The sequence below is a fragment of the Notolabrus celidotus genome, chromosome 22, assembly GCF_009762535.1.
Source record: "Notolabrus celidotus isolate fNotCel1 chromosome 22, fNotCel1.pri, whole genome shotgun sequence".
In the NCBI taxonomy this organism is placed as follows: domain Eukaryota; kingdom Metazoa; phylum Chordata; class Actinopteri; order Labriformes; family Labridae; genus Notolabrus; species Notolabrus celidotus.
In genome coordinates this window covers 295,568-322,039 of record NC_048293.1, presented here as the reverse complement: position 1 = coordinate 322,039, position 26,472 = coordinate 295,568, and the positions used below count along the sequence as shown (strand labels likewise).

General features: G+C 39.3%; 3 protein-coding genes across 9 annotated transcripts; 1 reads left to right on the top strand and 2 right to left on the bottom strand.

The window, feature by feature from the left end:
• On the bottom strand, positions 1–11,104 carry eif5 (eukaryotic translation initiation factor 5). Its single transcript, XM_034674816.1, has 12 exons — positions 10,984–11,104; positions 10,169–10,397; positions 8,609–8,888; positions 8,410–8,491; positions 6,614–6,786; positions 6,372–6,483; positions 6,063–6,190; positions 5,133–5,294; positions 3,458–3,619; positions 3,063–3,227; positions 2,552–2,692; positions 1–484 (listed from the first exon to the last, which is right to left on the bottom strand). The coding sequence occupies exons 3-12, from the start codon at positions 8,678–8,680 to the stop codon at positions 386–388; spliced, it is 1,296 nt and encodes a 431-aa protein (XP_034530707.1). The 5' UTR covers positions 8,681–8,888; positions 10,169–10,397; positions 10,984–11,104; the 3' UTR covers positions 1–385.
• Positions 11,105–16,167: 5,063 nt separating this feature from the next.
• vps29 (VPS29 retromer complex component) lies at positions 16,168–20,071 on the top strand. Of its 4 annotated transcripts, none has more exons than XM_034675694.1 (5): positions 16,187–16,296; positions 17,323–17,334; positions 18,294–18,485; positions 19,004–19,239; positions 19,545–20,071. In XM_034675694.1, exons 1-5 carry the CDS (start codon positions 16,294–16,296, stop codon positions 19,660–19,662), a joined length of 561 nt encoding a protein of 186 aa, XP_034531585.1. In that variant the 5' UTR covers positions 16,187–16,293; the 3' UTR covers positions 19,663–20,071. The 4 variants fall into 4 exon arrangements, with proteins under 4 accessions (XP_034531587.1, XP_034531585.1, XP_034531586.1 ...); XM_034675692.1 differs by lacking the exon at positions 16,187–16,296 and adding an exon at positions 16,753–16,779; XM_034675696.1 differs by lacking the exon at positions 17,323–17,334 and having other exon boundaries at positions 16,168–16,296.
• Positions 20,072–20,751: 680 nt separating this feature from the next.
• On the bottom strand, positions 20,752–26,399 carry LOC117805780. 4 transcript variants are annotated; one of them, XM_034674333.1, is made up of 8 exons: positions 24,596–24,927; positions 24,443–24,471; positions 23,005–23,057; positions 22,776–22,902; positions 22,325–22,490; positions 21,869–21,958; positions 21,556–21,656; positions 20,752–21,098 (listed from the first exon to the last, which is right to left on the bottom strand). In XM_034674333.1, exons 1-7 carry the CDS (start codon positions 24,664–24,666, stop codon positions 21,599–21,601), a joined length of 594 nt encoding a protein of 197 aa, XP_034530224.1. In that variant the 5' UTR covers positions 24,667–24,927; the 3' UTR covers positions 20,752–21,098; positions 21,556–21,598. The 4 variants fall into 4 exon arrangements, with proteins under 4 accessions (XP_034530224.1, XP_034530223.1, XP_034530222.1 ...); XM_034674332.1 differs by lacking the exon at positions 20,752–21,098 and adding an exon at positions 26,350–26,399 and having other exon boundaries at positions 21,363–21,656; positions 24,596–24,833; XM_034674331.1 differs by lacking the exon at positions 20,752–21,098 and having other exon boundaries at positions 21,363–21,656.
• Between the last annotated feature and the right edge of the window lie 73 nt (positions 26,400–26,472).

Here is a 26,472-nt window from a genome sequence, read left to right as displayed (position 1 = left end):
CAGAGATAACAGTGAGATTTAAAACCTTCAAGTGTGGTGGATAGCAAAACATTCATTCTTTATTGACTGGAAAAATACAGGGACCAAAAAAGAAAAAGAACTGTGCAGTCAAAATGATCCCCCAACACCCATGATTAAAATCCCCAGAGCGACTTCATATCATCAACTGAATACATCTCAAAATTACAGAGTTAATGTGCAGCAAGTAAAGCGCTATGTTAAGTCATGCCACGAAGCAGGAGGGGGTGGGGGGGTGGGGGGGGGAGAAGGAGGAGAGTAAAGGAGGGAAAGGCCAGCTGATTAGGTTGCACAGGGCATCGTGAGCCAAAGCCACAACACAAGAAAAGCTTCATCATCATCATAATCATCTTCAGTCATGGATCTCTTAGATAGCATCAATGTCAATGTCGTCCTCTTCTTTCTCAGGCATGTTAGGTTTCACAGTCTCTACTTTGAGCTCGCGAGCGGAGGAAGAGTACACGACCTGAAAACACAAACGACAGAACGTCACTGCTGCGTGAAAACTTACAGACGGACAGAGTTCACACAGGAATGAGAGAGAGACAGAGGCGTGTATGTAACACTGAAAAGTCAAATACAATCACTGATATCATCACATGGGTTGGGTGCAGACCTCAAAATAATACTATAGTCATGTTTCACACTGAAACTGTCAGATCCAGACAGTCTGAACTTCCACTGCAGTCTGACTTTACATTTCTTTGCAGACATTTGACAGAGAAAAAGCTGTTCTGAAAAGATAAACAACAACACTGAAATCTGCAGCCTGTGCGTCATAAACAACCGGGACCATCAGGGAGACTCAAGTCATGATGCCGCTGCTTTGACGACTGGTTAATGCGTAAATGATTTAAAAGCAAGAAGTTAATTCAGAACAGATAAAATGTAGACCCCGGACCTGCTGTTCAATAATTTAATCTGGATTATCTACATTAGGGAATCAATTTTCGCTATCCAGGATCAGGTAATCCAGCTCACCTTTGTCCCGGTTTTGCAAAGAAAAAACTGGATGGGATCAAACTAATCTAGACACAGACTATTAATGATTTCTTAATCTGGATTACTGGTGCTCAAAATGAGATGAATAAGTACATTCGTTGTGCACAGAGGGCGCCAAAATCTACAGACTGAACGTTACTTATGGTTGCTTTAAATTAAATATTTAAATTAAATCAAATGACGACAATGATTTATAAAATTTGTATATATCTTAAATCTGTATTCTTTTATTTATCTATTTTTTACTTATCTAAAACGTATATTCTTGATTGTACTTATGTCTGGGTTGCTGCAACAACCGAATTTCCCCGCGGGGATCAATACAGTAATATCTTAAAATCAAGGATTTTTTTCAAAACCCCAAAATGTTCTTCATCTTTATGTCATGGGAGAAGTTCAGCAATTTAAGAACAAAATATTAGATGACTCATAAATATCATTATTATTATAAAAAAGGTTATTCTGTTTAGCCTAATTTGAATTTATTTAATTAAGTTTATTCCTAATTTTTGCCTGAATCCACCTCTTTGCTAGGCTGGGAATAATCCTGAATTTTCATCAAAGTAATCCCATTCCTACTCAAGTTTTCAACTAAAAGCAGGTTAAAAACAAGGATTGAGAAACCTGATCTGATGATGTAATCCTCTTTTCTTTTGAACAAACCATTCTTTAGACTTGATTTCATTAAGATCAGATTGTTTTAGTTGTATGGGATTACTTTTAGATAACCATGCTCTGCTTTAGTTGGTCTGTTAAATGCTTTCTTCTGTAACTCAATTATTGACCTACTAAATCGTAGATATTTTGATAGGAATGTTCTGATTGAGATACAAAGGGAGTCTTGACAAAGACAGCTGCATAGAAAAAGTTACAGGAACGAGACAACAACTGACAACAACAAGTAACCACTGCATCAACTAATGGATTATCAGCATTCAGAAGTAAATCTGAACAAACAACCCTTCACCAAGTTTAAAATTAACAAATGAATAAAATGATCCAGTTTGAGGAGACCTTGTAGCTCAGAGCAGGATTCATGTCTCTAAATTGAGTCTGCAAGCTAAAAAAGACGTCATGGACCGGTCCTTCCACCCACCGTTATGGGGAATGTAAGATCTGTCTACAATAAGGTGGACGAGGCCAGCTCAGTCCTGGACCCTGTGGAGGTGGTGGCTGACAGGAGAATTATGGCCAAGCTGTCGTCTCTGAGGGACATTTCTTTTCTATATATATTCTTGTTGAAATTCTTGTTCTGTTCACCTTTTTGTTTGCTGCTGTAACTCCATGAATTTCCCCGTTGTGGGACGATTAAAAGGAGTATCTTATCTTGAAACAGTTAATAATTAATCCTGATGGTTCTCTGCTGCAGATTAAAAAAATAAATAAGGTCGACTGACTCAAAATGATCGGACAGCTCCACCAATCTGACAAAAAACTGTGCTGCAAGCTTCAAACCAAAGAAGCCTGAACTGTTAGCAGCACTATCTTTACTGATACACTATTTCAAAACAATGTGAGGTTTGTCTGTTACCTCCACGTTCTCATCCTCCTCCTCCTTTTCTTCCTCACTGCCCTCGCTCTCCTCTTCGGCCTCCTTCAGCCATTTGATGAACGGAGCGGCCTTGGCGTGGATCTCTTTGGCGAGCTCCTTTGAGACGTACTTCTTAGAAACCTGGTGGAGAGAAAAGAAAGATAGTCAGGTTTGTAACAGCTTTAACTAAGTCGATGAGAAGACAATCCAGTTTTGTGCCTCAACCGTATAAATGATTCAACAAAATGAGCCGTGTCCGTTTTGAAGTTCTATGGGCGTAAAAAACAGTAGTGCTAATGAATTTTAACTCCTTCATGATAACTTGTACCTAACTGACTCTTACATCACTGTTTAAAGCTTTGATCATTCATGTTCATGACTGGAGCATGTCTTTGGGGCTCCAAGAGAAAAACTGATCTTTGCATCATCCCTGCTGGAGTAGGCCTTCATCAAAAAGCACGACCTCTGTGATTATTGAACCAATATTTAAATATGACATCAGCACACTCACCTTCTCTGCCCAGGCAAATATGACATCTTCCTCCAGCAGGTCTGCATCGAACAGGTCTTTGAGGATGATGGGAACTCGGGACAGCAGCTGGACCTGATGCAGCTTCACCACACACTCAAAACCTCCCAACAGATACTTCTGGGCCTTCTTGTTGCTGTTGCAGAACTAAAGAGGGGGGGGGGACAAATCAGGACACAGATCATGAGACAAACAATCCCTGTAATGTCATGAAGAGGAATAATAGTCAACTGTGGAAAAAATGAAAATGAGGTTTGATCTACGGCACAGCTGCAAGAGAGGCACGAGGTGACGGTCTAGGAAAACTACCAAACGAGTTTCTGTTTCAACCCCCAAAAATAGCTGACACAAGGCGAGTCATGAGAGCGTCGACTTACTCTCAGGAAGTGGCGTTGGTACTTCTTGATCTGGTCGCGGATGTTTTCGTCAAAGAGCAGCTCGCTGAGGATGAGGGGGCCCATGGCTTTCACGTCAAGGCGCTCCGCCTCCGCCAAGATCTCCTTATCAGACCCATCAATGGTTCCGCTCTCCTTCTTATGCTGGAAGTGGAAAACAGAGTCAGATTGGGTGCACATGAGTTAGTTTAAATAGTTATGACTAATCCAGTTTAACTTATTCACTCTGATATTTACAGTTTCTGTTAGAGACTAAGATTCAATATTTCAGGGGGCTCTCTCCACATTGAAGTGCTGCATCTCTAAAGGGGAATGTTTTCCACTGTTTTCTGTTCTACAGACTGATCCACCTTTTTAGATAGAATGATAACTGATCAAGTTGTAGGAGCCATGAAGGATTTGAGTATTTATAGTATCTTATTTTGAGGTTTAGGGTTTGGTTATTGTTTGTGTATTTTTTGTTCACGATATGGTTTATTGTGGGGTCAGGTGATTATGTGATTGCCGTGTCATGTGTTAGGGGCGGGGATGTTCAGTTCATTTAGAACACCTGGGTTTTTTTGTTGGGAGTGGAAGAGAGGGGTGAGCTGGGTCTCCATACTTTTTGTTGACCGCTATATTCTTTTGAACACTTTAATCATCAGTTTGTGCATTTCATCATGAGTTCATTATCCTTTTTCGTCAATAAAAGGTTAAACTTATTTTTTTGTACATCAGTGATTTTTGCTTTTAGCGCGTCGGACACTTCACTAGGCCCAACCTCAGCCTCTTGGCTCTTTGCAGTTGCTACACAAGTCATTTTTATCTTTTCAACAATAACCCTGAGATAAACTGTATTTGGTAGTTAAGTCTTCATCCCTACATTATCATGAAGTAAACATGGAGAGGAACACAAACACATTTTGACACCAAGCACCGAACCTTGGGGGACAGAGCTTTCTCTGTCGCCGCCCCCACCCTCTGGAACGCCTTACCACTTAACATTCCAAACTGCCCCAACCTGTCCACCTTCAAATCACTCACCAAAACCCACCTGTTTAGAACTGCTTTTAACGTATGATTGCTTTTAAATGTATTTTATTCATGTTTTTATTATTCTGTTGTTTTATATGATGTTTTTATCCTTTGTGCAGCGTCTTTGAGTTTTCAGAAAAGCGCTTTATAAATAAAATATATTATTATTATTTTGTGAATGAGGTCTACTAAAGCCGGAGTTCCCAAGCCTTTCAGCCAGCGACCCCCAAAATATAGGTGCCAGACTTGTGACCCCCACTGTCCCTCGAAGTGGTTAAATGTTGCTTCATACTTCAAAATGACTTCACCTACATGCACATGTGGCTGTGTTTCCTGTGCTGCTGTGAATCAACCTGCTGATACTGATGTTTTCGTTAATTGTTAGCTAACCCTAACTGTAAGAGTCATCTGACAACAAAGAAGGGCAGAAAACTCATTAATTGTACTTATGTGCAGGGTTTTATTTCAATTAAACTATTATTTTTGTCTATATTTTTACAATAATGGGTGAAATAAGCAAATTTAGATTACTTTAAAAAAAATCAAAAAAATCTGGAAGACATCTCGCGACCCCCCCAGGGGGTCCTGACCCACACTTTGGGAACCCCTGTACTTCAGGATTCAGCAGTCAGAGAGTCCTTACTTTGACAAAGTTGTAGAACAGGTTGACCCTCTGCTCCAGCGGTTTCTCCAGGTCTTCACTGAGTGTCAGGTTCTTAGCATGGTCGCTGATCTCCTCCATTCGCCGCCTCTGTGCCTCCGCGGTCGTCTCTTCGGCCCAGTCCTCATCATCGTCGTCTCCATCCTGACGACAAGACACAGGAAGTTGTTTATACAGTGATAATCCCAGCAGAATCTTTCATTCTGTAACGTCTGTACAGATGTGAAACAGTCCTTGGTTACACACACATCTGACTGTACAGATAGTCATGAATGCTGGCACTAAATGGACCCCTTGTTTGTTTGAACTGACTGAACCTGCTGTTCAAAAGCAAACTCAATATGACCTCTGGACCACATGTCAGCTGACTCCTCATGAAACAACAAAAATGTGTGTGAGTGTGTTAAAGAGTGAGAGGAGGCTTCAGCAGGTTATCCATTTAAAGGAGAGTGAGAGATAAAACATAAGGAAGTAAAATCACAAGACAAAGAGTAAATAATCAGAAATAGAACTGGGATGTTTAACTTCAGAAACATCACCTCCTCATGGATCACTCTGGCATATTTACATTAGTGCAATGCTGAAATGTTCATTAATATGCACTGTCCCTTCACATAAATAAATAAATAAACAAACAAACAAACAGAGAAACATTTTGTGTTTGACAGTTTGATCGTTTTTGAGCTGCTTTAAGAAAGCGTCGAATCGTCTTGTAGTTTCTCAAAGTTCCAACAGTAAGCAAATAAGGTTTAGAGGCTGCATGTTTGCTGTTGAGTAACTCCCACAGCTGCCTGACTCACACAGTTGGGAATAAAGATCCTGAAAAGGGTCTCTAGGGGCCAGCGTCTGGACTACTCTCTCCCGATTGGTCAGAAAACCGAAGAGGTCACTGACTGAAGGAAAGAAACCCACCACAGCCTGAGGAGCGTCAAAGTTGTCCTGGTTTCCAGCCTCTCCACTGCCAGAGCCGTTCTCTTTGTCCTTCTTGCGGTTCTTCTTCTCCTTCTCTTTCTTTACTACGGATCCACTCTCAGTGCTCTCTGTTATTTGGAGAGGCAAAATAGTCATTATCAAATCTGCGTGTGTTCAAGTTCTTACTGTGTTAAAGCCAAGAAGACACAGAGACCTAATCAGAGAGGACAAACTAAAGTCAGACAAAATGAAGGTTAAGAGAAAGAGGAGGATTAACGAGAAAGAAACCCCTGAAGATCAGAACCTCACCTGGTGGGTTTTTGAGGATGAACGTGCAGAGTTTGTGTCTGGTGTCGAGCATGCCACGGTATCCACAGGCTTTACAGGAATTGCCGATGGTTTGTTTCTTGGGATTGACATGCTTTAAAAAGGAAAAAAAATTAAACCTCATTCAGAGCAAAAAACCTTTATGAGCCAAAGTACAACAACACCTAATCTCTCTCTAAACCTTCTGAGACCTGTGTGTTATTTCGGTGTTGTGAAATACTCACCAGATCAGTTTCAGGGTTATCACACTCGGGACACAGCACAAATTTTCTGATGAACCCATCAAGCATGTCCTGCAACTTGTTCGCCTCGTGGGATCCGTTGACGATGTAACGGTCGTTTTTGGTATCAAACTGGGTCTGAGCACCGAGTTCACAACCAAAAAACTTGGTCGGGTCTGCAGGAGAGAGCAGAGAGATCATGAAGGGAACAGGAGATCGAAAAAATAGCAATCTCAGCAGCTTCATAAATACCACTTATTATAGAAGAGACCGTTCCTTCTTTTATTTGTTAAAGTTGTGTTTTTGGGGCATTTTTGCCTTAATGACAAGACAGCTGAAGAGACAGGAAACATGGGGAGTAGAGAGCGAGGGGAAGACATGCAGTACATGATCCTGGCTGGGAAGCGAACCGGGGACCTCTGCGACGAGGTCTATAGTAGTGATGTTAGAGATGTGCCGAAGCTTCGAAGCGTGTGTCGAGTATTTGAGGGGGCGTTTCCGCGAAGCCCATATTGAGGCTTGCTTCATTGAGGGGAGGGGCCGAAAATGATGACGTTCGAAGCCTCGCGAGCCGCCTGTACCACGTGACTGATTCAGGAACCGGTTCGTGGGTTTGGTGCGCGATTCGAAATATAAGGGGCAGCGCACAGTCACAACCTTACACCCAATTTGTTTCCACTTTCCCTTTTGACCCGACCATTGTATCATAAAGACAGACACCATATTAAGAAGTTCATTATTTATGTGTTGGCATCACAAACATCATTCACTTATTCAATTCAAAGCTTCACACACCAAAGGGATGGTGTCATTGTAATCACTGCGCTTATTTTACATGTATTGTCCACTTGATGGCGCAGTAGAGCAAATGGAGCACCATGAAGCTTCGGCCCATGAGTGAACCAATTGGATGGAAAGCCTCAGTGCTTAAGAAGCTTCATCTCGCAATCACTAGTCTATAGCATTATTATTATTTTGATCATTGCTTTAACATATACTGTATTTATCTTATTTAATTATTTATTTTATTCCCTGTATTCAACTGATCTTGTCAACTACCTTATTTTTAACTTTTCTTTCCACTCTTATTTTATTAATCTTACCTTATTGATTTTATTTTATTGTTAAGTATTTTATTTATAATCATCTAATTTGACCATTGCTGTTGTTTTCTGTCTCTGTTATTCTGTGAAGCACTTTGGGCTTCATGTTTTTATGTATGAAAGGTGCTGCATAAATAAAGTTGAGTTGAGAGTCTATAGCCTCCATATGTAGGGCGCTTAGACCGCTAGGCCACCAGCGCCCCATCGTTCCTTGTTCTAACTAAAGAATATATTTTGTTCAAGTGTCATGAGTGGTAAGACCAGAGACACCTCGGTTTTGTATGTCTCCTGTTAACTACACTCTTACACTCTGTGAGCACTACTGAATTCATTATAGGTATCAAACTCAAGCTATACAAAATCTCAAATCAACTTTAACTTTTCCCGTCCAACTTCCTCAAAAATCTGAGAAACAAAAGAAAATCTAAATTACATTTCCTCAACTAGAACTTCATGTAGCGTTCCCCATGCTCAAGGACAGACTTGATAAATAATTGAGTGAGTCAGACGAGCAGGGAACTTGTTTTGTTTGAACACAAAAGGGATACTTGTTCGGTGATCAGCACTTAATTAAAAATGCTAAAAAAATTAGACGACATGCTGTCTGGTCGATCTCTGAGAATCGAACTGACTAACGGTTTCATTTTGTACCAGTGAGAGAGGACAGAAGGTCTCAGAGCAGAGGCTGTTACTTACATGTTGGAGGCCTGTTGAGTGCCTTTGCAACATCAACCATGTTGACAATGACCGTCTTGATTCCATTCCCTTTGCCTTCAACCTAAATGAAAAACACAGACGATCAAACACTGACAAGACATCTTACAGAAAATGGTGATGCTACAGCTACAGCGGGAGATCTGGTGTCTTAACTCTTATAACTCCACATTCTTGTTACCTTGGCAATCAGACGGGGCATCTTGTAGCGATAGAACTGGTCTGACACGCTGCGGTTGACGTTGACAGACATTTTGGCTGGATGTTAGCACTATCAGTAAGATAAAAGGATCTTGGTTGGGGATTTTTCGGGATCTTCTGTCTGGAAAAGAGGGGATGACATAAACGACTGCAAGCGTGCTCGGTCTCTGACATGAAAAACGCTGTGCCGCTGTGGCCGCAAGCTCCTTGCTTGAAGGCTAGATTTCCACCACACAGGTTCCAACGGCTGCGCAACAGCTCTGCAAGAGAAGAGGGACAAGAGTCAATCAGTGGTGAGTAGAGAACGTTCTGGACGACTTGACTTGAGAAATAATAGGAATCTCTCTTTTTAAAATTAATAGTGCACACATTTGGAATCAGAAAAAAGTGGCATTTTCCCAGGACTGTATCTTCAGACTTAAAGATGTGTTGACACTTAGAAGTTTGCTTCAGTATTGAGGAGAAACCTCACAGATGCTCTCTAAATATTAAATTATATCTGTAGGTTGATTCATAAAAAACACACACCAAAATACTTGTTTGGGTATCTTTTCCAGTACAAAACAAGAATGTTGGCCGCTCCTTCTCAGCAGACTTGATAGTTTATCAGGCAATGTCAGCTGCTTGCAGATAAGATACCAACCAAGAGCAGCCCTGACTCTCTTATCTTGTAATAAGACTGGTTCCGTATGAACTATAGTACATCATAAAACAGACTCCTGTTGTAAATGATGATTCTAGAGACGTCATTAAACCACGTATACAGAGTCATAACAGAGGCGTGCCCATCCAGAGACTCTCAGGCAGCTGAGGAATAGGTCAGGCATCATTAAACACTAATTTCACAATTTACACAAGCTTGGGTAAATACATTACTGCAATGTCAGAGAGATTACAAGTAGGAAAGCGTCTGAGCTCAGAAATACTGCTGACAGGATCAGATCTTGCAAATATCCATGTGATCCAACAGTGAACAAACACTACAGATTATCCCAAAGAATCAAAATAAAACCCAGCCAGTAAACTGCCAGCTTTTGTGGGCATATACATGCAAAAATTGTTGTTGTGAAAGCCCTTTGTCTTACATGAGGGCCCCTGGCTTTAGTCACATAAGGCCTTCTCTTGTTATTAGGTCAAAAACAGGAGGCCTAGCAGCTGCCAAACAGCTCTCCCCCTGCTGACGGCTCTCATACTAAATACCTCGTCTTTCCATGTTATTTTCTCCTCCACGTCACTGTGATTCGAACATGAAATCAATCACAGCTGGCGTGACAGTGTCCAGAGCCGAGGTGCTTTAGAAGGGCAGAGGTCGAGCCTATTTCAGGAGGAGGCTAGCTAGCTTAGCAGGCTGCTTGGTGCAGAGTGCGTCATATAGTCACTGCACACGAGTGACGGGGATGGGAGACGCCATTTTGATACAGTGGCACAGAAAACACACCATATTGCACAATAACGCTCAAAATTACCTGAAAGACATAATCCAGTTTAATCCAACGTGACTTCTATTTAGATAAGGTCACAAATGAATCCAGGGACTTACCGTTTTCGCAAAACAAAGACATAAACACAACGCTGATCGTCCAAGAGCCGCAGTGAACGGTGGTCGATAGCTGTTGCTGGTGTTGTATCGATTACAGCAGCCTGGGTTCTTGATGGGTTCTGGACTGTCGAAGGTGCACAGTTAAACAGCCCACAGCGTCCAAACAGTGCAGATGCCAGGCTCAGAGAGAGACAGAGGTGATCTGGAACGTCCTCGGGGGTTTGGGGACCTTTGAGAGAAGAGCAGGATTGTGTCACCCGAGCAACAAAATGCGGACCAACACGCTAGCATCATCAGATCTGTTTTACTGGGTGGTTCGACTCCACAGCTCCACAACTCCACAGTCACTCACTATGTTCCAGCTGTAAGAGCTTCAACGACGTCCTAACGCCCCGTTAGGTCACACCGTTATAACCTTATGTTGCTGATTACATGTTAATGACAGCGAGCTAACAGGCTATCATTACACGTGTTTCACCATCAAATCATCCTTAAATAAAAAAACATCCATGTCCTTGAAACATCTATAACAGTAAAGGGGATGCGACTACATCCTGCAGCTATGTATAGATTACCCGTTACCCTCGCGTGTTACATAAACGGATCGTAATGTTAAACCTCCAGGAAATAGTCAGCGCCCAGATGCTAACTAGCCCAACGCTGACGACGCGGTTAGCTAAGATAATGTGATTAAGCAATCTTTTTTACCACGCTGGTTTGATAGCTTCATTTTCTGTCTGGAATCAAAACTATAGATGTTAAATCGACATCGTGAAACGCCGATGAAACTGTTATGAAATGATTGCGCATCTTACCTCTCGAATGTTCTGTGAAGTGCTGCTACACACGTCGCTTTAAATAACCGACTTCAAGTTAGCGCTTACAACTGCAGCATGGACTTCCGGTTGTGGCATTACTTCAAAATAAATGTTCGTATCCAACGTTCTTCTAGTTCAGAGGCGTCAAACTCATTTCAGTTCAGGGGGCACATACAGCCAGTGGTGGAAAAACTACATAGCTTCATTACTTAAGTCAGAGTATAGATCCTCCTGGTCAAATATTACTATTTAAAGTTGTTCAATCAAGAATACATAGGAGTACATCCTGTTAAACTTTGTTTATTTAGAAACCATTACTTGAACTCTAAAAACAATACAATGGAATAAAAACAGCAACTTAGTTACTCCAAGCCCAGATAACTTAGTTTGAAATGTTCATCTGGAATTAAACAAACTTCACGTAGCTCAACACACTTTCTCAGGTTGTACTGTGAATTTTGTTTGGGCAGAGTGGGAGACAGGGTGAGCATTTCAAACTATACTTATCATTTCAAAAACCTCTAACAGGCTGAAGAAATGGCCATAGGTGCTCAGGTGGAGAATTAGAGCCATCATTACCACCTCTACATGAACTGCCTGATCTGAGTGAAATCTGCTCTGTGTTTGCTCCACTTTCAAATGTGTCCATATACAGGTACGACTAAACCACTGAGTCAAACAGAACTACACGAACACATCTTACTGTCTTAGGGATCAGATTTCAGAGAAGAGAAGGAAATTCATGAACTGATGTCAAAGCAAAAGTAGCAGGTAACTAGAGCATTGATATAAATGTAGTGGAGTAAAAAGTACAGTAATTATGTTGAAATGCTGAGCATTCAACTTTTAAACTATTCAGCTTCTTCACCATTCACGGGCTATATCTTTTCACATCTTCAACCCTTATACTTTTTGAATTATTCAACTTTATTTAAACTTTATTTTAACATTGAAACAGATGGGGCAGAATCTTCAAATCCACTTCAACTTCTTCAACTACTACAGCTCATAGCTTCAGCATACTTTCACTTATAGACTCCATTCAAACTTTAAACTGTTCACAAGACTTTCAGCTATCTACACATGTTTCACTTATTTGATACCTTTCACAGTTTCACAGATTTCACTGTTCAAAAATTCATCAAATTTCAGCTCTTCCCTCACTTTAACATTGGTGTGTGTGGGGTGGAACTCTGGTGGGCAGAGTGAGAGGTTCAAATATTAGAGTGGGCAGGCTGGGAAAACAATGGGACATGGCCTCTGGAAAAATTGCCAGAAAATCCACAAATTTCACTCCACATACACAAATAAGACATCAAAACTTTCCCTGTCTTCTCCTGCTTCTGTCAAAGAGGTAACCAAAGCAAAAGATTGTACCGTTGAGCCAGCAGTTCACCAACTGTCAGAGAAAGTCTCTCTGCTCGGCCATCTGCCGTAATGTTAAACATTTCTGGAGGGCAGCAAAGTTTCACTTTTCTTAACTCGCTGCCCTGACTACATTTCTGACTGTACAGACATGAAAAACACATCACTGTGTTCATCAGAGTCTTCTGATGCTCACGGTTTGATCCTTTTTCTGATAGCTATTACGGTTAATGCACAGTGTTGGCATATGTAGACCCTAATTTACTCCATGAATCCCATTCTTAATCAACTGTCACACAGCAGTTACACAGCTGGTCCCATCACCATGGAAACAGTTAATGACAGTTGGAAACACAGGTGATTCAGATGACCTCATCAGTGCTGACTGACAGAAAGACACACGTACACACAGGTGATTCAGATGACCTCATCAGTGCTGACTGACACAAAGACACACGTACACACAGGTGATTCAGATGACCTCTTCAGTGAGTGACAAACACAAACACACACACACACACACACACAATCACACACAGGTGATTCAGATGACCTCATCAGTGCTGACTGACACAAAAACACACGTACACACAGGTGATTCAGATGACCTCTTCAGTGAGTGACAAACACAAACACACACACACACACACACACAATCACACACAGGTGATTCAGATGACCTCATCAGTGAGTGACAAACACAAGCACGTACACACACACGCACACACAGGTGATTAAGATGAACTTATCAGTGAGTGATAAACACAAGCACGTACACACACACGCACACACAGGTGATTAAGATGAACTTATCAGTGAGTGATAAACACAAGCACGCATGCACACACAAACACACACACAAACACACACACACACACACACACACACACACACAAAGACACACACGCATGTACACACAGGTGATTCAGATGACCTCATCTGTGAGTGACAAACACGCACACGCGCACACACGCACACACACACACACACACACACACACAGGTGATTCAGATGACCTCATCAGTGAGTGACAAACACGCACACGCACCCACATATATGGGTCAAAGACGTGGCATGTCATTTCTGTCGTCCAAAGCATAATTATAATGTTAAAAATATATAAAGTTTTAAAAATACCACATTACAGTAATCAACTCTCTCCACTTTACCTACTCATATGAGTTTTCACTATTAAAAAAATCAAATTTAAAGAGCAATTGAGCTCAAAAATACAGAACTGTCCTTCCTGGATAACGTCTGGGCTTAAAATCTAATACAAAAATATGCCAAAAATGTCAGAAATCTTAATAAAAGCATTAATTATGTACTGGTGCATAATTGTGTTGATATTTGCAATGATACCCACAAATATAGTCACAACACTAAGCTTATTTACATATTTATGCAAGAAATACTCTTGTCTACATATTTGGATTTCCGAATGTCCTTCCTGGGTAACACACATAAAGTGGCTATATATTACCATATTTGGATTTGGATAGTCATGTGACAGGCTATTGTATCGGCCAACAGTTTCTGGAGGACCCCCAAAAGATATCACATGGTCAGAAAGTCTCTCTTAAAATGTTGATATTTTGACCTTTTCGGTCACTGGTGCACTATGTCCTCAAATCATGTGTCTTTCTGGATAACGCTAATAAAACTTGTATTATGTTTATATATTTAAAAATGACCTATCTCATGTTAAATATGACATTGGTGTGTTGAAGGTTAAGTAAACATTTTACACAGTAGGACTAGTTAGTGCCTGATTATAAAGGGAAAACATTGTTTTTGTCCTTCCTGGATAACGATATGTCCTCCCTGGATAACAAAGATCTTCTGTTACCCAGGACATGTCCTCTGTTATCCAGAGTGGACATGTTAATCAATACAGATTTATATTAGTATATGTTGCTTTTAAGGCATTGACTTGATATCGTTATATTATATTAATAACAATATTATGTATTTTTTAACTTTTGTGGCATTTTTTGTCATTATTTTTCACATTATTCAATGATAGCAACACTGGTCATTATCATAGTTTTTTATGAAGTTTTTGCCCAACAATGAACCAATAATTATGCTTTAATAAGTTGCAAAGCCTGCAGAGCTAGTTCAGGCAAATAAGGTTTTAGTATAGCTTTTGATATTTAAGGTTGAGTTTTGTCCTTCCAGATGCCACTGTCTAATAAAGAGAGGCAGAGACTTTTCAGGGCCAGGAAGAATGCTGACCCAGGAGCTAGGGCTGAGTATCTTGAGAAAAAGAGAGAATGGTATTGTAATTTAGTAATGAAATGACAAGGCAGATAAGTTAAAAAGAACTTCAATAGGCTTAGATATATTAGTTAAGCAATGTGTCAACTTAATGAACTCACGACACGCCAGAACCTATTCATGAATCCGCTCTTGAAGCTGAATCTGAAGTTGCATTTCTGCATAAGTTACATTGTTGCATGAAACTAAAGATTAAAAGATGGAAGAAAAAAAACATCTTTTCAAATCTTTAAGAGTTGTCAGTCTCTTTGTAATACAGTATGTTTGTTAAAAATGATGTTCCTGAAACAGCCTTTAATGATAATAATCGATCCTGAAATCTTGCGGTGGTCATTCCTGGCTAACAGCATGTCATTCCGGGTAACAATGACAGTCAAGTAATTTAAACCAGATTTTCATGATATACCACTCAATCATGTTTTTTGAGTTGAGGATATAATAACAAAGCTTTTACCTTTACTGTTAAACATTTTAAGACATTTTCCATCATTTTTCTCTTTTTGGCATTGAATAATGTGTAATGAACAGGAACTAATGAAGCCATTTCAGTGAAAATGTCCATATATATTACATAAATTGTGATAAAAATGTTGTTTTCTGAGCAGTATTTGTTTGTTGTGCTCTAACTCTAGTTATCTAATAACTTTTAAATGACAAGAATGATAGATATTTTAATTAATTTTCAAATCCATTTCCGTTACCCAGGAAGGACATTTTTCACGGAAAAAATCATGTGATTCACTGAAAAATGTTTATTGCATTTTTAAAACAAATTCCTGTTGTTGAGCTGTATACAGAAAACTCTAATAAAGATAGAAAGTGTCTAAATAGGCATTTTTAGCCACTTTGGGTTTTTTTCAATTTTCAAATCTTTATTCGTCTTTGACCCATATACACACACACACACACACACACACACACAGACACACACACACACTGGTGATTCAGATGACCTCATCAGTGAGTGACACGCACACGCACACACACACACACACACACACACACACACACACACACACATACACAAACACACATACACACATAGATGATTCAAATGACCTCATCAGTGAATGACAAACACAAAGACGCATGCACACACACACACACACACACACACACACACACACACACACACACACACACACACACACACACACACACACACACGTAAGACAATTCCATAGTTTGTCAAGCAGTTTATAGGTGCCACTACTTCTAACACTTCAACTTCTTTTTAATTTTTCCACTTTATTCACTTCTTTTCCTTTTTCACTTTTTCTCCTTTTTCCACTTTTTCTACATTTTTCCACTCCTTCACCTTTTCCCACATCAACTTTTTCCACTCATTCAACTTCTTCTCCTTCTTCCACTTCTTCAACTTCCTCTCCTTCTACATTTTCCAATCCTTCCACTTCTTCTACTTCCACTTATTCAACTACTTCTACTACTCTACCATACATTCAGCTGTGTTTCACAGCTTTCAGCCTTCAGCATTTCAACGCATTTGCTTTCAGGAAATGCAACCTTTCTAGTTGTCTTCTGCAGTGTCACAACTAGTGTGACGCCTACACTTGTATCCTCCTCTCTGATTGGCTGACGTCTTGACGCTGGACGTACGTAGGCGCTTCCTCAACTTCACTAGCAGAAACAGCAAAATAGAAGATGGTGAGTATGAAATGACGAAAAAGCTTCATTTTCCGACATCTACAGGCCACATTTTGACAACTCTGCTTGTACGATGTAATCTTAGAACACTTGTCGACGTTGGAGGAGCGACATTAAGGTTTCACAGTCACAGTTTCAGGGTTTCTATAGTGAAGCTTCATACCGAGATGGATCAACGATCACATGACAGATGAACAGTTCAGGCTCCCAAAATCAATCCAACAAACCACATGCACCTGTTTATTCATCGTTTCTGTTTCCACTGATGTCTGTTAGTGTTTCATGTTTATTCATCAGCCGTTCTTGTTGTGTGTTGAAGTTCTATCACAATGTATTCTACTTTTTCCTGTTTGCTAGCCAGTTAGCTAGCTGTGCTAACAGGCTAACGGCGACTTTATCTGTGGAGTCACTTTTTCCTCTGCAGCAGTAATGACTTTAACACACAATTATAACCCTCAACTTTAACTGTCAATGATATTACAGGTAAGAATACTAGCTAACAACAATACCTGTCACGTGAGGAATCAAATTAAATGGTATTATTTAGTTATTTTCATTCATTCTCACCTACTTCCCCTTAAACATGTTCATTTGTGCTTCAGGTAGTTTGAAACAAGATGTTTGTATACCGTAATCAACACATTTAAAGCAGCTTCAATGGTTGTTTTTAACTACATTGCACTTTCATTTTCTGCACTACATGATTTTGCATGTGCTCACCATCACACATAAGTTATTCATTTGCTTTACCATTGTCACTAACCATCAACCAATAACACTCCAACCACACTGTTGTTTAACTTCTCTGTTTTGTTTTGGAGCGATTAATATCAGTCCACGTAAACCATTTACTTTTTAATTTCTAATTTCAGTTTTCCCCTCTTGTCCCAACCCTTTTCTTTCTTTATTTTCATCCCAAATCTCTGATCACGCCTCATGTCGTTCTCTCCACGCACATCACGCCTTCCTCTCTATCTCACCCGCTCTCCTCCTCCCACTCCTTTTTGCCTGTCTTCAATCAACCAGGCTGGTCACCGGGTAAGTTCCTTCGCTCTGTGTTGGATCCCTGTTTTCTGCTCACTTTTCTACCTGATTCACTAACATGGTGTTGGGATTGCATAGCTGTTATAACAGGTCTGCTTTGTCTGGGTTTCATAGTGTAGTAACCTGGTGCCCAGCAGGCTTTATGAGGCTTTCATTACAACCTCTCATGGCTGTTTATAGTTAAGAAATATTAAATTAGCACAAGAACCCTGAGAATCCCAAAGTTTTCTTTAAGAACATGTTGAGAAACTTTTGAATGGATCCTCTTCAATGCAGAAATCAGATGATCAGGCTTATTGTAACAATTAATGAGACATTATTTCAGGTTCTGGTCTGATGCACAAAGTTTAAAAGGAATTGAAACGTATTTAATATGTACCATTGTTTAAAACTGATGTTCGTCTCACCAGAGAAGTTCTGCCGCGCATTGGATTGAGAGGGTTGTTTTTGTGTTTCACATTCACTTCGAGTTTGTTGGGGTTGATTGTGATTGACTTTTGTTGTGTGACACTATAGTTTGCTCTTTTATCCCACATCTGTTATTGACTGTCTGGAATCAAGCCGTGCCGAGGTTTTTTACAATCAAAGCCTGTTTTTTTTCAAGATGAGGTTTAAAATGAAACTTAAAATCCAGTTTGACTTCAGACACTCAATAAACTCAGCTTGTTACTCACAAACATTGCTTTTTTACAAATGGATCTTAATGAATTAAGCCATGGTACTCATTTGAAAATTGTTTGGGTGGATAACTTGAAACTTGATATTGTCGAGTTAATCAAACTTATAAACAACTAAGAGGAAGAATGTTTCTGGTGTGTGTGGATCCTAATCAGTGGCATCCCGCAGGGCTCTGTCCTTGGCCCAATCACCTTTTCAATGATCCAAAACGGCATCGAACTGCCTGAACTCTCCTAACCTGTCTGTCTATGTGTGTGTGTGTGTGATGCCATCAGTTGGTCCTGGTGTTAGGTGACCTGCACATCCCCCACCGGTGCAACACCCTCCCAGCCAAGTTCAAAAAGCTGTTGGTCCCAGGGAAGATCCAGCACATTCTCTGCACAGGCAACCTCTGCACAAAGGAGAGCTATGACTACCTGAAGACTCTCGCCGGAGACGTCCACATAGTTCGAGGAGACTTTGATGAGGTGAGTGTTTCTGGACCACAATGAAGGGGACTAAAGCCTTGTTAGCAGCCCCCCAAACACTGCAATATTCATTCCAGCCAATAACAAAATTAGAAACACACTTGGTTTCTCTAATATAGCTACGGATTAATTCACTCATGAAATTAAATGGGATGTTAATGTGGATCCAAAAGTAAGGTTTCAGGTGCTTCTCTCCAGCTGAATTTCGAAACTAGGTTAAATAGGGGAGCCATTGTTTGTTCGCTTGAATATTAGATGGCAAAGTGTAAAGAAATGAATCTCACTCCAGTACTAAAGTAACAGTGTAATAAGACTGTAATAGCTCCCTTCTTGCAAACTGGGTTGTCCCTGCTTGGTTCACACTTTAAGAAACAGTCACAGAAGAAGACATGCTTTAAAGTAGCTGATTTCACTGTTTCCTCTGCAAAGAAACAGGATATTATTCAAAGAAAAGTTCCTTCAAATATTCCTGTCTGGCTTCTTTCTTTCTTCCTTGATGTGTCCTTGTTTTTTTTCAGAACCTGAACTACCCGGAGCAGAAGGTGGTCACAGTGGGCCAGTTTAAGATCGGCCTCATCCACGGCCACCAGGTAATTCCTTGGGGCGACATGGCCAGCCTGGCGCTGCTCCAGAGACAGCTGGATGTCGACATCCTTATCTCCGGGCACACGCACAAATTTGAGGCATTTGAGAATGAAAACAAGTTCTACATCAACCCTGGTTCTGCAACAGGAGCCTACAGCGCACTGGAAAGGTAAAGAATCACGATGATGAAGCCTCACTCACAATGGATCTTCCAGATTATTAAGCGTGTAGTCCTGATCCAAAGTAGCAAATATGAACTTTTACCTTTTTGGTGTTGAACATATATACATACACTACCAGTCAAAAGTTTGGACACATCTTCTCATTCAATGGTTTTTATGATGATGTTGAATACATGATTACAGCAGCAGACATTCATGTTCAGCGTGTTGTACAGACGGACTATAATTACAAGCAGTGAGGAGAGAAGGAAAAGCCTCGACCTAAAAACACATCTGTCTTCTCTCCTTGCAGCAACATCATCCCCTCTTTTGTATTAATGGACATCCAGGCATCTACAGTGGTGACGTACGTTTATCAGCTGATCGGAGATGACGTCAAGGTGGAGAGAATCGAGTACAAGAAATCTTAAAGGAAGCTGTGAGGAGGACAGGGAGGGGAAGAGTTGGGTTAGCGTGGCTCAGTGTATCATTTCATTCCTTTCCACCAGGGGGCAGCGGCTCCCCCTGAAGTCACCACAATGTTAAAACTGTAACACACTTGTTCAGTAACTTAACTCTAAAACACCTGTGTATTATATTGTTTATACGTCATCAGCAGTTGCTTGTATCCCAGCCGTCATTTGGTAACTGTAGAGAATGCAATAATGTCACATGTATTTGTAATCAAGAAAGATATTTGGTGCCATTTTTCTTTTTTTTTTCCTCTTTGTTTTGTTATTTCTGCCCTCATGTCATGTACATGTAACAAGCAGGCCTTAGCTTCATGTAGTCGGCCTTTTTACATCATTTTCCCCATAATAAAAATCTGATTTAACTCCATCTGTTTGTTTGTCTGAATTAATTATAAAACTGTAATACATTCACTTTCTTGATGGTAAAACATTGATTAAGTGCACAATGAACGAATGCATAAAATTCGTATTGTGATCAGAACTAGTTAGCCCTGTAATATTTTTAAATAGGGGGTATTATGCTCATTTTCAGGCTATATATTGTCCTTTTGAAACACTTCATTTCAGCTACTGTATCTTTAAGGCCCCCTGCATTATAGCTGGGGGCCTTAATTAACTGTTTCTCTATTTAAAATGACAAATTATGATATATGGCTGCATGTTTTGGACCTAAAATCTGACCTGGACTGTTTGGAAAAGGAAAAAAAAAAGCCCCTGCTACAAAGAACAGAGCAGGACGTTTCTGTTTGGTAAGTGTGACCTTCATTATATTCTTTTAAGGAGATTCGTCATGATTTAAAGCAACTCTGTTTTTGAACAAGTCGTTCGGAGCAGCCTGGGATTACTCCAACACGTTTACCTCACAATCTGAAACTGAGCCCAAGTTTAGGACCAACAACCAACACTTTTGAACTTACTATTAATCAAATGTGAAAAAACATAACAATACAATAATACTTTGATTGTTATTAGCGTTTGAATATTGGCATTACACTTGTGGGAACAACTTCTTGACATTGTCAAGAACATTACTGAACAATACTATTGTTCATGGAGTCAGATATTTATTTTGTAGTTTATTCAATACAATACATCAATACAGCATAAATGCACTTATACAAAGAGGTATAGTATTAAAGGATTGATGGAAAGAGAAAGTTTATAATTTCTGTTACTAGTTACGACATTTGCAATCTGAAAATGTACAATTCAAATGTTAATTCCACATTTAAAAAACAAAAAACAAACATCAATGTTTGAATTACAAAGCTTTTCAGAGTTTATGTTTATGGGACACAAGGCTGCAGTCCTAGACACAAGGTATCTGAAACAACTTAGCCATTCTCTTACAGCTCCTGTGAGGAACTTTCAAGTAGTGTCAGTTTTGGTGATCCCTGTGGACAAGGTAGGATGATTTATCTCTTTGCTGATCCTGTCATGTACATTTATGCAATCAGAATAATTTCAGACAGTTTCAATACAAGAATAAAACTTTTAACAGGAGCTTCAAAGTATAACATGAACCCTTAAATTGCAGTAAGGACTGTTCTTGTTTTGTTTAGTCTTTATAGGATTGATTGATGACCGGTTACATGTTTTGTTAATGAGATGTGATCATCTTTCACCAAAACATGTTCTGCACTAAACACGTGATTTCCTGTAAATCGTGTCTCCAAAATGTATTTCCTCTTATCACCACTAGGGGGCATTATAGCACAGCATTGCCTGCTGTACCTCAATGATGCCACTGAAAACTCTCAAGAGTGTTACACGTTTTCTTAGACCTCCATAAGACCCACAGTTATACAAAATAATTTGACATCTCAAAATTCAAAGGGTGATGTCTCAAACCTGAGAAAGTGTCTTCATCTCATTTTACCCTTCTAGCATTCACTCAGAGTCGTCCTGTGCTTTTCCCTCTCTCTCCTCCTGCAACAGCGTGATCCTGCCTCCTGGAGACAAAAAAAATGTGAATATAACTTGTTAATGTATTAACTTACATAAAATAACTCCATATATTATAGTTTACATGACCCAATTCAGTAGGATATCTATTCTATGTATGATAAACACTGATTTTGCAGAAGCTTCTAAACATTGTAACACAAAATAGAAAAAATGGACACTGAAGAAAAAACTACATCTTATCATTTCAGTGGCGTACTCTTTGCTCTTTGGACTGAAACCTCTCAGAGTGGATGATGTTGTTTTTCTCTCCATCTTTGTTTGTTTTGATGCTAATGTGTTAGAGAGTCTGAAATGTAAATGCATTATGCTTTCAGTTCAGTAGGATGTTCCTCTTCAACGTACTAACAACATAAAACATTCTGGATGTTATTCACACAAAGTAATGCAGTAACAGAGTTTAGCTCTTTCTACATGTTTACATTAAGAGTATATGTTCTGTGTGTCCACATTTAATGTACAGCTGATTACCAATACTCTGAAGGAATTTAAGGAAAAGTAGTATACAAAATGTAACTATATTCCCTTATTGCATTATTATGGATGATGCAAATATAAGACATTTCAGACAGACATTTTCAATTGTACATGTAGTTCTAACTGGATGTGTAATTGCTTTGGAATGGTCTCCACACCCCTTGTTTTCTTGTCTCACCTGGACTGTCTGCTTGGGATCACTGGGGATTCTCCAGGATTCTTTGCACCAGTGTTTGTCTTCTCTTTGGGTTTTGCCTGAGACAGAGCTCCAGACCGCTGTTTATCAGACCCTGATAAGTTCACAGAGGGAGACCCAACGAGGTCTTCTCTGTCAGGGTTGTTGCCTGCAAACAAAGTCAGGACAACATGCATGTTAGAAGTTTTGTTGAGCTCAAATTACCCACAGTGTAATTATCCTAAACGCCCAAACTACTAAACAGCTGCTCCCTGTGTCCAAACAAGAAAGCCAAGGATTTTAAAGTAACCACACAAAAGCATGGACATGTTTTACAAAGTGCAAAACCATGGGTGCCATTACATACAGAAAAGGAACTATGACCACATCATATATAGCTAAAGCATGCTAGTTCACATGGTAAAATGAGTCTTCAGCATTTCTTAGTTCTTACCTGCTCGTATACACCTGTGCAGGACGTTCATGTAGTGCTGGTTTATTAGGTTACGCACATGTGCTGCACTGTAGGAAGCTGCTATACTGTACAGATACTCCTTCTGGGCTGGTGTTAGTGCTGAATGCTGATGACAGAGAGGTAAAGGTTTACTCTAAAAACAAACATCTCCACCTTTTATAAATTAAATATATATAATGAACAATGTTTCAGCAAAGTGCAGTTTCACCTTCAGAAACGGGGCTGACGTCATGGTTTTAGGAATGTGTATGGACGTTACATCTAAAGTACAGCACAAAAATGAAAAAATAAATACACAAGGAAATATTATCTGAATTGGATTGCTGAGAGCCAGGATATTTGGGACTAAAGGGTTAAATATACCTAAAACACCAAAAGCTAGCTACTGGTCGACATCGCTGTTAAGATAAGATAAGGGATAAGATATTACTTTATTGATCCTGGGGGGGAATTTAGTTGCTGCAGCAACCCAGACATAAGTACAATCAAAAAAAAGTTACAATAATTAAATTAAAATAAAATAAGTAAAAATAAAAATAGATTGATAAAGATAGAATAAGATAGAATACAATTTAGATATCTACAAATGTTACAAATGGAATTTAGATGAATTCCAAGCTTTTGTAAGCTTGATGAATCATCATAACAACATTTCGTTCTGAATATTAAAGTTTGTTTAGCATTCAAGTACAGTTTTTCTCTCAAATTATGAACTGAATGGACAGATTAATCTACCTTTATGTTTAGTTTTTACAATTTATGATATTTTTTTGCCTTATTTTCCATATTTTGGTCCATAGCTAAGAAATTAGCTAGCTAGTTTTGTTATCATGTTCATAGCTGCAGCCAGGTAATGCTGACTAACTTGTTTAGTCATCATTTTAGTAATACAAGAGTGCACGATAACAGGGGAATTGAAGTTGACTGAACAGTTTTTTAAGTTAAAAAAGTCGCTGAAAACATAACTAGAGTTTGAATTTAGCAAGGATGTTGGCTAGCCAGCTGTTTTAGCTCCAGAGCAACAAAATGCACTCTTAAAAAACAAATAAAAACTGTTTATTAGCTTCTTTTTGTAATCGAAACAAGCACATATTTAAAAAGAAACATCTGTTATGACCGGTAAAGCTAGTATATCAGTACTGTACTTTAAAGACTGCAGGGTCACTATTTCACTTACAGATAGCATTGTGTTTCATATTAGCAGCTGTGAGTAGTAAAATCAGAAATGTCTTGTTTATTTCCCAAAAAGAATGGGATGTTGAAAGCACTCTTAAAGTTAATGATCCAGCCATATGTGGCAGATGAAGATGTCAGGGTGTCAAGTGTAATTTGGCACACGTGAGCTGAAACAAGGCTTGTAGGTGGGATCAGTTTAAGTGTCAAACCAAAGAGCCTCTAATTAGAGAACAGCACAAGAGAGCTTTCTTCCTGTTACTTATCAGGCGTGACCCGGGTCAGGTTCAGGTTCAGGTTCAGATTCCCCTTTTTTTCCACTGATCTCCTCTAGCTGCTGTGTCCTCAATAGAAAAACCCGGCTCTCAAGTTTCAAAGCATGCAGGATACTAGACTTGTTTATTTAAGAACAAGATACAGCATGCACGTATGAATACAAATAAGAATAGAAATGTGTCTTAATTCAAACTTACCTGTCTTTGGCTCACTCATCCCAAAACTCCTACAACAGAAAAAGCAACATGAAAGTGTCATCCCAGATATATCCACAAAAACATACAGGTACTTCGAATAAGATTACAAGTTTTTGTGTCAGGTGAACACTAAAATGAAAAACAATACTGTACCTTTGAATAGCCTTATCCTGGTGTAACCTGTGGACCGTCTGACTTTCTGAAAATGTCACTTGCTTTTTCATTTTACGAGGATGTATGACAGAGCTCTGTGGAAGGTGGAAGCATCAGCAGCAGCAGCCAGTTCAACTCCAGTGAAAGACTCAGCCGTCCTCTCTGAGGTCAGTCCAGATAATTAGTGAAGTGGGAGGTTTTCTGCTCTTACCAACCTTCAAGGCCAGTAGGTGTGTTGCTGTGACAATAAGCCTTGCATTATGATATTCTAAATTTGGCCCCAAAAACCCAAAACTTTTATTTTCCAAAAACAATGAAAATTTAGAATGATCTAAAGTTGCATATTTTATTAATTGTTGTAAAACTATATAAAGTAAAAATTGTAAATAAAACCATGCAAATAAAAAACATCACCAATTTTCTTCTTTACTTTGTTGCCACATAACCACTGAGGACTTGATGCTGCTTTTAGCCTCTATTAAATGTTAGGAAATGTGTTGGTTTTTGGGTTAGCCTGCTAGTTCTTGTGTGCGGCTGTAAGCAACATTTAACCACCTCATGACAACAGGGGTCTCCAGTCTCTGGATGGCACTGTTACTTTAGAGCCTGTAGACTAACATGTTTGGGAACCCCTGTTATACATTACCGGTTAATTCGACCAAAAGGCTGAAACTAAGATCACAATAACAACAACATGAGTGAAAAATATGAACATATGCATATGTTTTTTTACTGAATGGAAGATGATGGGATCAGAAAATCAGTGCATGACACAAACACCTAAAAAAAAGAGCCCAATATTAGTACAAAGAGACCATACAGATTTTTTAACATAGTTTCAATTACAAATCTGTTCAGTCAACTTTCTTTTTAATCTTTAATTTACATTGAAGTGCTACTTCCTGTATCATTCATTTCATACACTTTCCTCTCCATCTGCTTGTTGTGATTGTATCTTTAGGAGGACTTATTATTGTCTTAATCAGTTAGGAAACAAAGTCATTAAGGAAAACGTTCTCATGTATCACCTTTCTGTTAAATACTTTGTCTTTTAATAAGCATTGTTGAATAATTGGTGCTTTTTTCACTGTATTTATCTTTGGATGACTCAACTCCCAATAAGGCAGATTTGTTTAATCTGTTGCGTCATCTACAAAAACATTGCACTCCAAATCTGACTAATATTGATTTACTGTGTCTATGGGGGAATAAAAGGGAATATCCAACTCTTCTTAACTGACTGTTTGTAGTGAAGACCAGGAATTCACCCTGATAGAGTCCTGAAGGCCTTATTTTTTGTTATCTGAAATGGAAACTTTTCAGCGACACACCCACACCCACACACATAACTGAGCAACTGTTAAAATCAGCATTATAATCTTAAAATGTTAATATGTTTGGTCATGCTTTGTTTTTTGTCTTGATATCAAGACAGATTATCTGAACACATGAATGTTAAAATAATCTAAACTGGAAACTATGATCTAATGAAATGAAACTGTTTCACATTCGATCCTTTTTGTACGCCTCTCAGTTTCTTTTGTTTGAAAGTAAGAGTCGTTCTTTCACAACAGTCCTGTTTTCCCTTTTGAAAACAACATACGATCATGACTCATCATAACTGCATAAAATGTTGCACTGTTTGGTTGTACTGTGCACAGATTTGCACCACCACTGCACTGATTTGTTTAACTTGTGTCACACCCTAAAGGCAAAGGCTGTGACAAAGCTGTCTCTAACATTTTAATACTGACCTTTATTTCCTGACACTGCTTTACAGTGTCTGAGGAAGAGAAGTAGGCAGTAACCAATCATCGTGTGCCAGCTGTGTCTCTGAAACGTGTAAACTTGTCATTGGCTCTGATTTCATGTTACTC

Coding starts and splice junctions, on each gene's coding strand:
- eif5 (XM_034674816.1), bottom strand. CDS start 8,680: ATGTCTGTCAACGTCAACCGCAGCGTGTCAGACCAGTTCTATCGCTAC. Junction 6,191..6,371: donor CATCCTCAAAAACCCACCAG/GTGAGGTTCTGA, acceptor TCCAAATAACAG/AGAGCACTGAGAGTGGATCC. Junction 2,693..3,062: donor TATTTGCCTGGGCAGAGAAG/GTGAGTGTGCTG, acceptor TCTCTCCACCAG/GTTTCTAAGAAGTACGTCTC.
- vps29 (XM_034675692.1), top strand. Junction 18,486..19,003: donor TTCGAGGAGACTTTGATGAG/GTGAGTGTTTCT, acceptor GTTTTTTTTCAG/AACCTGAACTACCCGGAGCA. Junction 19,240..19,544: donor GCCTACAGCGCACTGGAAAG/GTAAAGAATCAC, acceptor CTCTCCTTGCAG/CAACATCATCCCCTCTTTTG.
- LOC117805780 (XM_034674332.1), bottom strand. CDS start 24,666: ATGAAAAAGCAAGTGACATTTTCAGAAAGTCAGACGGTCCACAGGTTA. Junction 24,472..24,595: donor CAGGATAAGGCTATTCAAAG/GTACAGTATTGT, acceptor TTTCTGTTGTAG/GAGTTTTGGGATGAGTGAGC. Junction 23,058..24,442: donor GATGAGTGAGCCAAAGACAG/GTAAGTTTGAAT, acceptor GCTGTACTTTAG/ATGTAACGTCCATACACATT.